The sequence below is a fragment of the Boleophthalmus pectinirostris genome, unplaced genomic scaffold (assembly GCF_026225935.1).
Source record: "Boleophthalmus pectinirostris isolate CB_2022bp ecotype Guang Dong unplaced genomic scaffold, ASM2622593v1 HiC_scaffold_8, whole genome shotgun sequence".
Classification (NCBI taxonomy): Eukaryota; Metazoa; Chordata; class Actinopteri; order Gobiiformes; family Gobiidae; genus Boleophthalmus; species Boleophthalmus pectinirostris.
In genome coordinates this window covers 30,106,559-30,123,809 of record NW_026571515.1, presented here as the reverse complement: position 1 = coordinate 30,123,809, position 17,251 = coordinate 30,106,559, and the positions used below count along the sequence as shown (strand labels likewise).

Here is a 17,251-nt window from a genome sequence, read left to right as displayed (position 1 = left end):
GAAATTGAAATTCTCTTCCAAGTGCGGAGAGAAATAGGAGAGGGGATGGCGAGATATGCATGGTTGGACAGGCAATGCAATGCTTGACTGCAATGATTAAATTGTAACCGGCGGCTGCAGTGTGGTCTTGTATGCGGCGTATATTTGGTTATGGTCTGATCCCGCGGAGATGAGAGAATCTTTCACTGTCATCAAACATTAAGAGCGGCTTTTTATCCGCTTCTCATCTCCAGGTCCCCAGAGTCAATCACGGGCTCACTATTAAATGACTGCGCTATCTGACTTAGCCTAATGTTAGTGTGAGGTCTACCAGGGTAACTGATCTGATCAAAATCTCCACTCTTGAGTCCAGCGTTACATAATGAAGAGGAAATGTGATTATTTTATGCAGCTACAGGGATATTCAATGCGGAAACTATGGTTTTGGCAGTGCTTAAAAGTACAAGTGGGAATTTTATATTTTGGTGTTGTTTAATCTACCAAGAATAAAAATACAGATTTATGGCATCAACAAAGCATTTTCACAGCCCATCTGCCACTCACAAATATTCCTCTTTTAAGTCTCTGAGAATATTGTGTGTAAAAAGGGAAAATAAAATAAACATTGACACCAGCAGTTTCCAAGGTACTTACTCATTATGACTGCTGATTCTGATATTCCACTTTTTGCTTTTTATATTATCTGAGCATCACCAATATGTAATAAGATGCAGATATGCATAGATAGTAGGGATGCAACAATAACTGAAATAGCGTGATATCGTATCGTCAAGGTTCTTACAATAGGTTTCCTACAATAATATCGTGGGCCATCACAATATATCGAATTACATGTCTCTTTGCTTAAATTAAGAGTTTTTGTGCAGCAATAGCTAAAAAAAGACAGAGGGAACTACATAGACCATGATCCTTTGCTCCATTTCAGTGCAGAAATAACAGTTCTAAGCACTTTTAAGTCTTAGTTCTTTGGATTAAGTTTTGTCAAGGCATTTTAAGAGGAAAAAGTAGCATATTACACAAAACACCGCAATAAATATTGTACTGTGAGATGTATATTGTGAAAATATCATACTGAGAGATTTGGATATTGTTACATCGTGAGCCTCCCACAATATCGCAATAAATATCGTACTGTGAGGTTCATACCTTGATGATATCGATCGTGAGACTTGAATATTGTTACATCCCTAATAGATAGGTTTAAATTACTTTTGAAAAAATGTTTTATTCCATAACTTCTGTGTATCATTTGATTGTATTTAAATGCAGTGACAATTTTTTGTTTGGAGACATATCAAACTGATTTCTAATTAGTCATTTTTAAGGCACCCATCAATGTTCAATGTAGAACATGATCTGTAAACTTAGCATTTTTGTTTAAATTGTGTAAAAAGTGAGGGTTACAACTCACTCACAACAATTCGAATTATAAATAGAAGATAGAGAAGTTTAAAGGGCCCCACATTATGCTATTTTTCTGATCTATGCTATAACAGTTTCTACACACTTCACTAGAATCATTTGGATAATTTCAACCCTGGAATTCTCGACTGAAGAAAAGGAAAAAGTCAGATGTTAACTTGAAAACTACCACTTCATGACATCACAAGGTAGAACAGAACATTTTGACGTTTAGAGATGTAGAGAGATTATTAATAAAGGGTTACTCAAACATGTGTGAATGAAACAAGACACGGCTCCAGACATGCTTTTGATGAGTTGACAACAGTATAAAGATAGCTTCAAGCTCACTAGAGTCAGTATCACTTAATATAGGACCTTTAATATTCAAGGCAAAAGCAACTACATCTCCATGGAGACAAGCAGGTGTAGACAGTACTTTAATAAAACATACCTTAACCTTAAATTCTCACTTACAGCACCAGCTCTATTTCAGTAACAGGACGTGTCAGGCCATTGTGTAAAATGCGTTTCTGTGCCTGATCTCTCCGTGGCAGTAGCAGCAAACCTGTGGAGAGGGCTGAGGGCTTTAGTGGCACATCCTTAATAAAGAGTGCCCCTCCTGGAGAGCTGGTTCTGTTACAGAGAGAGGAGGCTGGAGGTTTGGGCCTGTGTGTAGCACTAACACTGGCTCCTCTGCTGCTCGCTGTGGGAGTGCAGAGTGATGGATTAGGCCTGAACACTGTCCCTGGTTTAATGGCACGTCCACGCAGCCTGAGGAGATGGTTTTAATCATATTTGCCTCCTCATTACCCTCCCGTCTGCTGCGTAAGAGCCACTGTGGGGGAACTGAGCCAGCCAAGTGCACCCACACTAGAACAATGTACAGGACGGGTGCAGTAGAGCTGGCCCAAACTTACACATAGCAAATATAATAGCAATATTTCAACATAATCAACTGTTTTCGGATTGGTTTGTAGCATGTCACAGTGCGTGCTGACCTTGGCAACAGTAGACATCTGGGCGCTTCTCCAGAACTGGAAATCTGGTCTGTATTTTACATATTTTATATATATATACATAACTTACTGCATGTATAGATCTTTTATTTATATTACACAAGAGAAAACTTAAGAAACCAAACATTTGTTTTTGTTAGTGAAAAATTCAATAGCCAAATCAGCTATCAAAAAGTTATTATTTTTTCTCTTTTCGTTATCAACTTCTACAGGGAATATCATGACTCTAATGTATAATGTATTTATTACTATACTAGTAAACTACAAGCCTCTGATGACTCTTTCAAATTATACTTCAACTATTCCAAGTATTTTTAGCTTGATTGAGGAAGAAGATATTTGGATATTGTGACAGACAACATGGGTAGGCTTTAAACTTTAAACTATACTTTACTACTATATATACACTGTCATATCTAAACTGTCATTTCCTTTTGGCCCCCAAGTAGAATGGAACTTTGGGCTTCTTTGTGTGTTTTTTGTATGTGCAATTTCAAACACCAGCATGCCTCTTTTCAGCTCTTTCTTCACTCGTACTTATGCAGCCTGTTGCCGTTAGCGATTTGAGGGGGCTAATTTGATTTCCAGAAACTCTGTTAATGACAATGTTGTAATGGCTCTCAGCTATTATTGAACTGACTTTGCATCGCCATGTTAGTTTACACAAAATAGCATTTGCTTAAAAGCCTCTGTGCTTTGGGTGAGCTGGCAAACTTTTAATGCCGTAAATACAATTGGGTTTCGCGAGACACTGTGGGGACACTTTGAAGTATTTTTGGGATTTAATCAAGTGCTAATAAATGTTTTCAGTGCACAGGTGTTGCTATTGTTTAGTATCGGAAGTGGAATTTGAATATTTATTTCTGCAATAGCAATTAACATATTTGATTTTGTATTTAATAGATGAAATAAAAGTTGAAATAAAAGTACTGATACTTTGCAGTGACATCACTCTGGTGGTGTTCTACGTGTATCTCTATTGGCAGAACGTTCAACAGTTACTATGGCGACAAAATGCATACATCAGCAAAAACTGTCAACATGTTTAGGATTATCTGAAAACTTAAGAAAAAACTACAAAAAGGATTTGAAACACTGCATCTTTGCCCATCACGCCTCCTTATAAAAACAATGAGGACCGTTACAAGGGAATACATTGTACATAGTAAAATACGGAGAATTTGCTGAATGTCTACCTCAACTCTTCACCTCTATTTCACACTCGCATCTGTCCTGTTACATAATACTACCCTATATTTGTGTATATTTGATAAGCTTATAAAAGAGGTAGTTGTTAGAATCTGATGGGTTTCAGCTTCCTGTTATGCATAGTTTAAGCATGACAAATTAGCACTGTTGCCATTAACAATGCATATAAAAACATTACAAATTTTTTGAATGGGGGAAAAGCCCTCAAAATGTTGCGTATAAACCGGAACCTGAAACATGAATATGCAACATTGTAAAGATGCAATGTTGTTTTAAACTGTTGATCACTCTTCCAATGAAATATAATGCAGTAGATTGACAATGTACAACTCCCTTCTGTTCCATTTATGTTTTGTATTTTATGTTGAAATGATGGAAAGGTGTATTAAGAAGGGAAAACACTACTGAGAAGTGTACATCAAAAGTACCCATCATTGTAAAATGTTAAAACTCATTAAAAAAAAAAAAAAAGAAACAAAAAGGAAATCATCTTATTAATATCAATATAATGGAGATAACTGAGATATGACATAAGAAGTACAATCATATATTTAATCTTGTGTTTCTTTGGTCAAATATAACTTCTACGTATGCTGCATTAAGTCTGTCCAGTGTAAACCGCAGAGTCTATTAACTCGGTGTCCTTCCACATGTGAATCTCCACATTAAACTGCATGAGGCTGGCTTGTCTAGAGGGAGGTCCTACATGTACCTCTGCAGTCAATAATGTGTGCGTCTCTATCTGCAGCTAGAGGAGCTGTCCTTGGTGCTGAATCAGACATTCAGGCAGCAGCCACTGGAGCTGTGTCCCAGCCCTGAGGCACGGCGCTGGGTGTCTGCTTTTCTCACACTGTTCCACAAACTCCAACAAGTGAGCCGCACTCTGTAAACTTCACATTTGAAACATAGACCCTAAAATGGACAGTTCTTCCTTTGGTTTGAAGAGCACTGCCTGTCCCATCTGTGTAGGATGACGGTTGAATTAAATTATCGATTGATTGCATGCAATATTATTATTACTATTGGCTAGAATTTTAATGGCGCCTATATACATATGACTCTCAATACATTTTAATTTTATCATTTTATTATTCAGAAGTTAAAGATTGTTGCCTTGCTTGTCCTGACAGCTTGAGTTTGAAATGCCAAGGAGAGTAACATTGACAGACAGTATGTTAATGATGGCTAGTGCAAGTGCATTTTTGAGCATTTCTGGTGTTGGGAAAGTGCTTCACATTTAAGTTTTATTGAACTTTTTAAACGTGGGTGGTAACATTGGACTTATATTTGGGTTTTGATTCAATTTAATTTGTTTTGGTTCATTAATATCACTGTTTTATTAATATAAATGATGTTTGAGTATGGCAGTAATCATACTCAAAACCCAAATATTTGCCCACTTACAAAGATTCAATTTAAGAAAAGCAAAAACATGTTTAATTATTATTCCTACACACATAATTAGGTACTTTAACAAATCTTAGTGGAATGATTCAAATCCCCACATATGTAAATGAGTTTTTCACGCTAAGATTTGAATGAAACAAAGAAACAAAGAATATTTTCAGTAAGACGTGCACATGTTGGTTGCATATAGACCCAATTTAATATAAACAGTCCATATTTTTCTTCACAGGCTTTTTAATCTCCGAACCTCTGGCAGAAGCTCTTGACCTACCTCATGTAATTGCGAAAGATGACACCAAATTAAACACAGAAAATGCACAATTATAGAAAATGGAAATCCCACTGTGCCGAGGGCTGTTAGACGCGACTGCAGCAAATGATGATGATGGTGATGAAGAGAAAAAATGGCGTCACCTCCGCTCTTTCTTTGTTCGATCTCCAGGTGGCTGCCATGATAGATCCATCCTAAATGAAGGTCATTTTGAGTCCTGTCAGTTTGGAGGAGCACTTTTGTCATCTGTACTCACCTCACTTCCTGTGGGGCAGACAGATCAGAGACAGAGAAGAAAAGACAATCTTGATTCAGTCTGATGTTTGGACATTTATTGAATATGCCTAAATTGATTTGAACGTTAAATTTAAAAGCTTTCCTCTTATCTGGACATCAGCATAATTGGAGTCACTGTGGTCAGTCTGGAGTTCTGAACAAAAGAAGCATTATGTTATCTTTGCATTGCCTTTGCTTGTTATTAAATCCATATAAGACATAGACCTTTCTGATGGAGGTTATTGCTTTGGGTAAGATGTTCCACTGTATGGCATTAAAGGGCCCAATCTGTTTTATATTATTATTCTATTTTGTAGTGTTTTTTCCTCATCAAAAACATACCCGGGGTTGTGTTTTGTTTCATTCATACACGCCAACACACAAACCCTGCATATTTAGGCTGAGTTCTTCCTCTCAAACTAAAAACACTGGTCTACCTTGTGATGTCATGTGGTAATACAAGAAGTGCTCAACTGTGTTTTTAAACTGCACACACCTTCACTAGAGTCATTTGGATAATTTCAGCTCTGCAATTGTGAATCTTTACTGAAAAAAGTAAAAAGTAGCTTGGAGATGTAGACAGACTAATATTTTTTTTAAAAAGGGTTACATAAAAGGTTACATATATGTTTTAATTGAAGTAACAATATTATAACATGGCTCACAGATTGCAGTAAAGCAGTAAATGTTTTGTAATATGGGACCTTCAAATTTAACCCGTCAACAGGCCAAGTAACCAGAGTAAGACCACTGTATGTTTACGTTTGCTTACCTGTTTTCCTATAATTATGTTCAATGTTCTTTCCTCTCAGGCCCACATGTAGATGCTGGTTAAATAGGTCTCTCGTCCCTATGGCCACACATGATGGCAGATGACCTCACTCTCCAACTCTAATGTCCAATTAAGGACCATGAGCAGAGGGAAGAGCACTGCACCAGGCCAGGGCTCTCCAAGGACTGCTACTGCATTTAACTGCCCATTAGAAAGACGTCCAAGCAGCCATGCTTTCATGATAATAATAGCTGTGCTTAGTAAAAAACATGCTTTTGGAACATTTTAGAATTTATATAAATCAAATTAACTATTTCCTCATCCAAGTTTTCTTCTTTTTTCTAGTTGAGTGCGGAACTTCTCTGTTATGACGTTATTGTCATTGTCCCATCAAATAAAAACTAAACTTAACTCTCAGCAGCTGTAAACAGACAACAGCAAGGACAGTGAGAAATATATAGTATTCATATAGTGCTTTTCTGAACACTCAAAGATGCTGCCCAAAAAAGATAATTTAAAAATGAAATAACAAGAAAATGAAATCGAGTTCTGAACGAAACCACATTTTCTGTAGCTGTGATTGCATTTACTCATTGTGATGTATCTCTTTGACAATGGGACAATGCTGAATCATGAGTCTGGGGTATTCTGTTTAATGCAGCGCAATACTACAACAGAACCACATCCCGTCAGCTTTAAACTCCAGCAGTCCTATTGGTCATCCACCCCGTCATGCTCTAAGTGAGTGACAAGCTGAATGAACCAATTACAAGTGTGAACTTTCAAAAGGAGCAGATAGCTTAACCAGCAAGGCAATATCAAGAAACTGTGTCCAAGAACCATAATCAAATTAAACTAGCAAACCACAGGCTCTAAGAAAATCATGATATCACCCTTTTCCATTCCACCTAGCCTTAGTTAAATGTATTATTCTTCACATTCTAGCACTGCTCTGACGACCGGAGCTCCTTCGCTTTGTAGGAGCAATTGCATTGAGCAGGCCTTGATAACAGTTGGTTAATGGCTAATGTGCCACACAAGAGTGATGCTGCACTTTCTGTTTTCATTTTGTTGCTGTAGTGCAGTAATTAATCCAGCTGAACCCTTTGTGCTTGCAAAATAAATGCTTTCCATTTTCATTAATAGACAACTCATTAGTACGTAATGAGCAGGCAGGCAGTCTCCCCATGCTGGTGAGTGCACGTGAGCCTGTGCTAGGCTCAGCTAATTCAAACGCACTGTTCTCTATGCACTGACAGCAGGGCCTGCAGTGCTTTTAAACTAACAGTCGCATTCATTAGCACAAGACCTGTACCTCCAGTCTGAGGTACTTTTGAACCTCTGATGTGATGCCCTTGATTATGTGCTTCATCAAATAGAAAACATTTGATTTGAATAATATAGACACATTAAAATGTGTGCGTCTTTTTTAAACAAACAGTTAAAGCATTATGTGTCATTGTTAGGAAAGTGTGTATGTGCACTTAGCAAGGTTGTAGTGCAGGTTTACTTGAAAATATATTTACATGGCCACAGAGACATTTTATTGCCAAGCCTTTTGGGATGCTCAGTGTACAGTACATATTTTGTTTGACATATTTCATCAATATTATTCAAGCATGTGAAAGCTAATAGATTCCTTGTTACTTGGATCCACCACTTTATAAAACCGTGTAATGCATGTCGCATTACTCTGCATACTAAAACACACCTGGCATTTACTGCAAAATGAGCACCTACAAAAACACATTATTTTATTTGATTTATGCCAGTGTAGGGAGGACGGTACCTGGGTTTTGCTTCAGCGCCGCGTCTTTTCTCTCAGGAGTTCATAAGTATAAGTGATGAGCTGTCAGTGTCCACCAATGACTGTGATTTAGCGCTGAACAGCTCCAGTCTGTGGATTCATCCTAATTGCATTACCAACATCATATTTCAATAGTGATTAATGATGCGCAAACAGCTGAATTTGACTCAACGTACATGTAAACTGTGTGCTTTGATGCTCGGTGTGCGCCCAATCGCAGCTCTGCATCGTAATGATATGCTTTTCATTTATCTTGATGAAGCGATGATTAGCTGTAAGGATTCTCCGCACTTCATGATGGGGATAAAAATCGAAGACAATTTCTGGCTGTAATTAAAAACGTTCCCAGAAGACGAACTTTAAAAGGCCAGAGCGAGACAGGTTTCCAATAGGCGTCTAATTCAATCACGTCATGATGTATAATGTAGCCTAAAGTTCACAAGGGGTTTTCCCGCACAGATACATGGGCCATTTGTACTGATTACAGCAGAACATGGGTGGAGGACTCTTTATGTTAGCCTGTCCAAAATCAATCATATTTGTTGATTTTCTAACATTGTTTGGTGGCTCTGGTTCTTGAAATCATCACACCAAATGCCATCTGGTGTTTGGTTCCAGGTACTAGAGCTGCACGATATCCTCTATGATTTAGTGTCAGCCACCTGCTTGTCTCCATGGAGATATTGTTGCTTGTAATGTTTCAGTGTATGGCATAAAACATACCTACCTTGCGTTTATTCCATTGCAGATGGTGACCCTGTGCCATCGCCTGACACCCATTGAGACAGGCAGGCGGTGGATCCTACACTAGAAAAGTTACATAGTGCATCTTTTAGTTTTGCTTACCAAGATGATTGATTGTATTTAATTCACCTCAATTAGCTATCAGCGATTCTTCCTGGAGACCTGTGTAGCATGTTTGATGAAGCCAGTTAGTGCAATATCAAAAATAGTGTGCAGTCCAAATTACCACAAGGCCTGAACTTGATCTTACAGAATTGGTGGTTTTCAGATTGTAGAAGGTGATGATGTCCTGCTCTCAGATGAGGGCAAGGGCCATTTTCTTTCTGTTAATTACGTTGTACTTTGCCATAGAATATTCAAAAAGTAAATTCATAAATGTGGAACCTGATAATTTCTCTTAGTGACTACTAGACACAAGAACTCGCTCTGTTAGGACAAAAATCTGAATTTTAACAATATTCATTTTACCTGCTTTCATCTGTATTAAATGTTATTGTATAGAATGTTGAAAATGCTGAAATCCAGCATTTCTTGCTAGGATCCACAAGTGTATTTTATTTTATTTTTTTACTAGTAAATGGCAAATGTGAAACTTGCCCCCTCACCTGGCCTTTGTTCAAGCTCACCTGTGTTCTCTGGTATTCTTAAGGCATACTATCAAACAGCAGCAATGTAAACAGCATCTAGTGGTGACATATGATCATACAACAGGGGCGGGTTGGCCAGTCTAATTACAACTGTGACTTTAAGGCAGAAGAAAACCTGCATTTGTCTAATGTGAAACAACAACTACAACTGAAAGAGTCCAGCATCCACCTTTTCATTACCAACAGGCTCAGCTATTAGTCATTGTTTAATCTGCTAATGCTTCCTATAGATATTCATTATCACTGGAGAGCAGCTCATTGGTCACAACAAGGATGTTCAGTCAAACAGAGACTTGGCTCCAGTGTCCTATATTTGAACGGGCACATGAGACAGATGAGGCTGATGTGCCAATGTCGGCACAAAAGTTTTGATAAATAAGGAAGTGACAATCATGATACTAAATGTTTGCCAACTTATGCAACGCTGCACTATTCTCTGTTGGCTCCGATTTTGTAATTTGTCATACAAGAGCATTAGAGTGAAATGAATCTTCAGCTTGATCGTCATTTTTCATTTTGTCTGCGCCTCTTGTGAGTGTGTGTGTGCTTCCCTAATACTTTACACACAACACACACTGAAGTACAAGTGAGGACAGGAGTCATGTTTTGGTCTGATTGACGATGACTCTACACAATGAAATGAACTTGTTGAAGAATGGAAATACATCACTCATTTTGGGAGAACAGTGGATCAACATTTACATTTATTTTTGTCTTTTCTAAAACGTCCCTCCCTTCATAAATACATCATAAATAATTGCTCTGGCACTGGCACTGATTTTTACTGTTGTAATAATGTGAAAAACAGAACTAGTTCATTTAAAACAGTTTGCAGTGGTCCAAAGTTATTCTGCACGTACCTTATGCATGTGATCATCAGAGTTTTCACAGTTTTTTGAGACTAGTGCAGAGTTTTGTCATCATGGTGAAGCTAACAACAATTAGTATGCTAAGTGCACACATCCTGATTATTGGACTTTATAATTAACAGGCAGTACACAGCAGACACGTTTTGACCTCAAGAGCTGCTTATACAATAAATCTGTTCTGGAGCAACTCAGATTTTGCAGAAATACATGGGGAAAAAATCTGATAAATTTCCTTTAGAGTATTAGATTAACCCAACTTATAGGAGGTGTTGTAGGAACTGCCTCAACTTTTTGTTTTGGTTATGAAAAAAATAAATTATAGTGACTAGAATGTGGTCTGGACTTGGACTGCAACAGTTTTGCCAAATATTGTTGTTTCTCCCATATTGAGTAGTATGCTATTATGTTCTTATGAGTCCATGTTTAGTTTAGAAGTTTGCAGATTTTTGTATAATTTCTTCTTATCTTTTCCTTTCTTTTGAGTTTTGAATTGAATCAAACTCCAACTTTAGAAAACACTTCTCAAAGTTACTGTTTAAGATTGCCCCTCCTCCCCAATTAAAACTCATTCTGTACTAACACTACATAAATGACCATAATCAACTGTAAAGAGTGTGCAGAAAGTACAATGGAATATCTGAGCACAGTAAATGATTTCTTTGTTGAGTGTGCCATTATAATTATGAAAAACTTCCTAACTGCTTTCTTTATCTTCAAAAACAATGTGCCCTTTATTCATTAGTTTTAATTGTGCCATCCTCGAGCTTGGGTAGAATAGTTATCCGCTGTGTTAAACTATTTAAACTTTTTAATCAAAATGCAGCAACTTTGAGGAGCTGTGGGTGGCAGAGTTAGCAGTAACTGCACGCTGAGAGAAGCCCCAGTAATGATTACTTCTTATAAATGGTGCCTCTTGGATCTAGAGGTGTGGTTGTTCAAGTCATTCTAATTGGTCTATTACACTGTATGTTAGTTTTATATCTATATTTATAGTTATCCTTCAGTGTATGTGGTACTTTCAAAGCAGTTCTGATTTTTCTCTCTATTTGCAATGTTTGCAGCGTTAATTCTTATTCTCTCGTTGTCCTTTATGGTTGTTGTTGATGCTCAGGAAGAGTAGAAGAAAGAAAATTAAATCATAAATGGGCTCTTCAGATTTTTTTTCTTCTTCTTCTTTACGCCTTATACACTTATATAAAGTTTTTCAATTAAGTTGTGTGGTTTCCACATTCTCTTAAAGGTGCACTATGGGACTTTTTGGTTGGAGGTCCATCACTTGCTTGTTTCTGTGGAAAGGTCATTGTTATGCCTCAAATGTTCCACAGTGTGACTTACCGTATTATCCGGATAATAAGTCGCCCTGGAGTATAAGTCACACCGGACTATAAGTCACACTTTTTGGGGGAAATGTATTTTATAAAATCAGAGACCAGGAACCGACATTTCATCTTGAAAAGCAAGTTATAGTAATAACAATAGAATGGAGAACAACACAATTTCAAACTCTTGATCTCACTCTAAATCACTAAATCCATTAATTTCTTCATCCTCAGTGTCACTTCTGAGCAATTCTGCGACCTCCAGAGATAAATGGAGCAGCACTTCCTCTTCTGCATAGCTGTTGTCAGACTCGGCATCAGTTCCAGTAAAAATTATTCTGGTATTTCAGAATCCTGACAGGATGGTTTCAGTTGTCACTGAAGTCCAGGCTTTGTCGATCTATCCAATGACTTCCAGGAAAGTTGCATGGCGGACCCACCCGGTTCCCGTGAAGCTGTGTTCTCCATCCCCACTTTCCGCCAGTCCCTCACAAGTTTCTTGCTCACTCCAAACTTTCTTTCTGCTGCTCGATTACCAGTTTTGGCTGAATATTTCACTATTTGCAGTAGGACAGCAGCTTTTTCTACAGGAGACATGCGCTGTAGAGCAAAGTGACAGTGGTACAGGAGTAACAGGAGTAGCAGATACTGGCACACAAGTCAAGAGCGCCCTCTCGCGGCTGTCAGTGTGAAAATTTTAATGCACAAGTCGCACCAGAGTATAAGTTGCAGGACCACCCAAACCATTAAAAAAAGCATGACTGAAAAATATGATACATTCATTAAATTACAGGTGCTTTTTTATCTCAAAAATCCCTTGAAAAACAGACATTTTAACTGTGAGCGTGGTCGCCTGTCCACAGATCTGACCTGTAACTTTTTAACTTTTTTTTGTTTGTTTGTTTATTTGTTTTTTCCATGAAGATAGAAAGGTTTAATGCCATACTGTGAAACATACCAGACAAAGCACGGAGAAAGCATTTGACGGACCCTCCAGCAGAAGAGTTACACAATGCACCTTTAATATGGGCACAAATGAAACACACACATTTCTGAAGTTGAAATGATCTAATTGTAAACCAATTTTGAGTGCCCAGAATAGCTCAGTTTCTCATGACTTATTTAAAACATCTCTACAAAATAATGTGTATTAGACTTACTGTAGTAGTGAGCGAGTTCTTTGCACCAGTAGCCATGACATGCTCCCTAATACTTCCACCATCCCTGGGCTATCCCTCTATCCTATAATAATAGAGGGCCACTGTAAGCCTGTTGGGGTGAAAAGGAAATGGACCATGGATTACTTTGCGCGATAAGGCGGACTGAGGCGCTGAGCTGGGAGAGGGCTTCTTTAGCTAATTATTTGAAGCCTGGACTGGACTCAGATTAAGACATGCAGAGCTTATAGACAGCAGCAATCAGACCATGTAATAAGGAGACAGCCAATATTTCCTTAAACTCACGGAAACACCTCGCGAAACAAAAACCCATTCTTGGCCCAATCCCTCCCTCTCCTCGATAAAAGCCCGCACCTCCACACACAATGGACGCCATCTTTACTCTGGCAATTAGACAAAGCTTTGGATAATCTCTTGTACTGGCCAGCGCACCACAAATCCATCCGGAGCCAATGATTCCCCCTCATTGTCGGTGAACATTTGGGCGTCTCAGGCTAGTGGCCAGTCCAGACAAGATTTGGACAATACGCCAAAGAACAAAGCAAGAGGAAGTTTGTAAGTTTGACAAGTCTGTTTAATAAAATGGAATGTTTGGGATCGCGGAAAGCCAGAGCTGCTGAATATTTGATGAGGACAATAAGATGAAATTGCAGTATTTTCAGCTTTGCAACATAGTGGACGTGGTTGTGGAATAAAAAAACAAGACAGTTTTCAGCAGTGTTTTTGATCAGCGGCTTATAGGTTAGGATGGTCTTGAGATTTTCAGCAAAAACCTGGAAGATTGCTCTGACAGCAGTATCATCAAAAGTACTTTGAAGTAAAATGTGCAACGGGTTGTATATTTATTAACCTAACCCAAGCTGTATGCAAGGGTTTTTAGAGTGTTTGAGTTTAACTGTAGTTCAAATGTCATTGTTTTGGTAGGATGTCTTCTTCCGGTCATTTCCTGGAAGAGTAGGTAGGAATCACTTCAGATTAGATATGAAGTAAACTATCTCTCTTATAGCAGTTCTATGGGACTGGCTCAATAAGTGGAATGTTTTTTTTTGGATGGAAAAAACTAAGAAAAAATACTTGTGATGTGATGTTTGATGTTTGTGGAATGGGTCAAAGTACCAACTCCAACTTGATGGACATGATGACTAATCTGTTCGATTCAAAGTTTCTTATGGTTAGAGCAGCTGCTTTCATATTTTTAGTACCAAGCACCACCTGAGATTAAAAAAGGGACATAGCAGTTTGAAAATTGGACTAAAATGACAAATGTACTTCTAAAGTAGGAATAACCCAAAGGAGGACCGAATGTGGATGACATTGACTCTAAATTAAGTGATGACTAGAAGTGCAGAGGGCCCAGAGGACGACCAGCTGCTCCTCTACCACAGTTTGAGAAACATACTTTGAGAACCACTAGGTTAAGTTGAGTCTGCTTTGAATCCAAGCCTTGATACCTCAAAGTCCTTCATCTCAAAGGGAGATCCATGTTCTAAGTTATTTCACTTTAAATCACAACTTAATCACTCAGAAATGCTAAAAATGTGTATATGTGGCTGTCTAGTCAGCACTGTTGTTCTTTGTGTATATTCAGCAGCACTTGTGTACTGTTGTAGTGACATGACAGACCCCCTGGTCTTGTACACCCCCTCCTGTCTGCTCTGCCTCTTCGGTGACTCTCTTTCTCACAGCAAACCACTGCCACTGCTGTCAGCTCCCACATCCCTATTGTGTCTTGTGTTCACCTTGTCAGCTTTAACATTGTTCTTTCTCTTTTATCCACAGATACCATGTTGACAACACACAAAGGTAAGACGCCTCTCAATCAGTCACCTGCTGATACCTCAGGCTTTCCTCTCTCGGTGTGTGTGGTGGTGAATGTTTGCCGTTTTGGCTAATGAGATGAGAATTATTCCATGCCGTTGTTGATGTTGATTTGAAATTGAGCCGTTCGGTGTTTCTGCCACACAACAATCTGTCTGATTACAAAGTCAATCACTCACACCCACTGACACCTCCACTAAATGACTGTTCAGCACCGGGATGATGGACAGCCACAGCCTATGATGTTATGCACAGGCTAATCGCACATGCTTTTATGTTAATATGAGGAGGAGGTGGAGGGGGCCATTGTTTTGCAGAGTGGGTCTTAAGGGACAGATCTTGTTAAGGGGATGTGTATATGTCTACCTGAGTGCTGGTTTCATGTTGGAAGATAATAGGGCCAGACACTAAACACACAAACAGATGTAAGGGGGCTGATCTGGGTTGTACTTGTGGAGCTTCTCTCTCTCCCAAGTCAATGTTTGCTCCTCACATGTTCCTGACTGTTTACTGTTGTGCATTTATTCATTATAATGATTTAGCTCCCCCTAAGTCATCATTTCTGTGTGTTCTTTCATGTTTCACATGGTAGAGGTTATTAGAACTGTACCTGTATGGGGACTATTGACTCCAAATCTAATCCACTTGAAAGTATATAAGACTCAGGTGAGTTCTGGGGTTGATATATACAAAATAATACAATAATACTTGAATGAACCATACCCCAGATGAAGAAAGAAATAGTAATAGAAATCCTTTTTTTTTTTTTTTTTTTTGAAGAACACCAAAACTGCGTACTATAATTACCTCTTTATTGGTATGCTAAAATCCAGCTTTGGTTCAGTATCTTTTTGGGAGACTTATTTGGTAAATTTTTGGTACAGAAATAGCAGAAGTAATTTGCAGAATGAAATGAAAAATTAAACATTTTTACCACTCAAAATTACACACCAATCCTTTTTACAAAACTAATCAAAGCTTTGAGCATCTTTCACTACTTCTTTGAGCTATGTTAGATGCCCCCCCCACCACCTCTCCCATAGCACCCTAAGTGTTGGGGTGCTCTGTGATGGCTGGGTGCTGTACAGTGCTGTCAGATGGCCCTATAAAGGTAAGTGATGCACTCTTCTCCACTCACACTCTGATGAATGTGGAGACACACCTGAGCCTGGCACAGCGTACATCATCCCTCCAGCCTCCTCACACACATATGTTTCTCAATGAGGTCCACATAAATAAGGCCATGTAGTTTTGACAGTGAAGGAGCGATCACTGCACACGACCGCTGTGTGTCCATGTCCCCTCTACGCTCCGGAGGTCTTTCTTTTGGATCACATAGTTTATTCTCGACAAAAACATTGATTGTCATTGTGATATAGGTCTGCGATCCGCAGAGAAAACTGACCTGTCCCTATAGAAGAGTTGTGGATGGCGTCAATCCAGGACGATAAACTTTCTTAGATTTGTAAAGGAATTGGTGTTATGCAGTGAGAAAGATGTGATTTTTTGTAAGGGCTATGCAGTGATGTCCATAGCCAATCCTGTCAGTAAAAGCAGGTGCTTTGGAGTTCAGAATATGGAGGACATGTGACTGTTTTTTGTGTTAAATGGCAGGGTGTACCTATCCAGCTTTTTCAGGTCTGATACATATCTGCCTATATCCTTTATTAAGTGATGCTGGTCTAGGGACAGGCACTTATTTCATTAAACCACTGCTAACGTATTACATAAATTCATTTTCAACTCTTATGAGACGTTCTAGGCCAGGGGTGTCAAACTCAAATTCACAGAGAACCAAAATTAAAAACTGGGACTAAGTCATGGGCCAAACTAAATATTTATTGAAAAATTTCAACAACATCTGCATGTTTTCTCTTCTTCTGAAATATTTAATGTTAAACCTTTTCTTCAGAACAGGCATAATATAAAATAATAACAACATTTAAAATAAATAATGTCTGTAGCCTATCTGTAGCCGGCAGGCCAGCTCTCTTGATATGATCTCGCGGGCCAAATATAATTATATCACGGCCCAAATTTGGCCCCTGGGCCTGAGTTTGACATGTTTGTCCTAGGCCAAAATCTGCCTGTAAATGGTCTGAATACATGATTAAAAATGTGTCAATTTTTAAGAAATTTAAATTGAGTTTTTATTATATTTTAATAAGACTAATAAAATTAAAAAATTGTGATTGATCAGTACAAGGGAAAAAATATTGATGCTTTTTGTCATATCCACTCAACCCTTTTTTTACTTCATTACACTTTAATGTGTAAAACTCTGTTGATTTAAAGATTATAACAAAGGTACAAGAATGTGAAAGGTAGTGTGCAGCCAATTAGTGCATATCTTTTACTACGGTGGATGGTTATAGCTTTAGGTCGATTCTTCATGGATAACCTTTACTGTTCCTTTGTGCCATGACTGAGGCCCTCATTAGAACATGACCTTATTGTGTGGAACATCCTCATATACCCCCATTCTTTACCCACACCTCCCTCTTCCTCTCCTCC

General features: G+C 38.4%; 1 protein-coding gene across 1 annotated transcript in view; it reads left to right on the top strand.

Moving 5' to 3' along the window:
- The window catches only part of LOC110164462 (cadherin-4-like), a 394,436-nt gene that overhangs the window by 153,283 nt on the left and 223,902 nt on the right, over nt 1-17,251 (top strand). Inside the window, exon 3 of the mRNA XM_055166406.1 lies at nt 14,699-14,722. Within this exon, the coding sequence (XP_055022381.1) occupies nt 14,699-14,722 (24 nt within the window). The remainder of the gene's footprint in view (nt 1-14,698; nt 14,723-17,251) is intronic.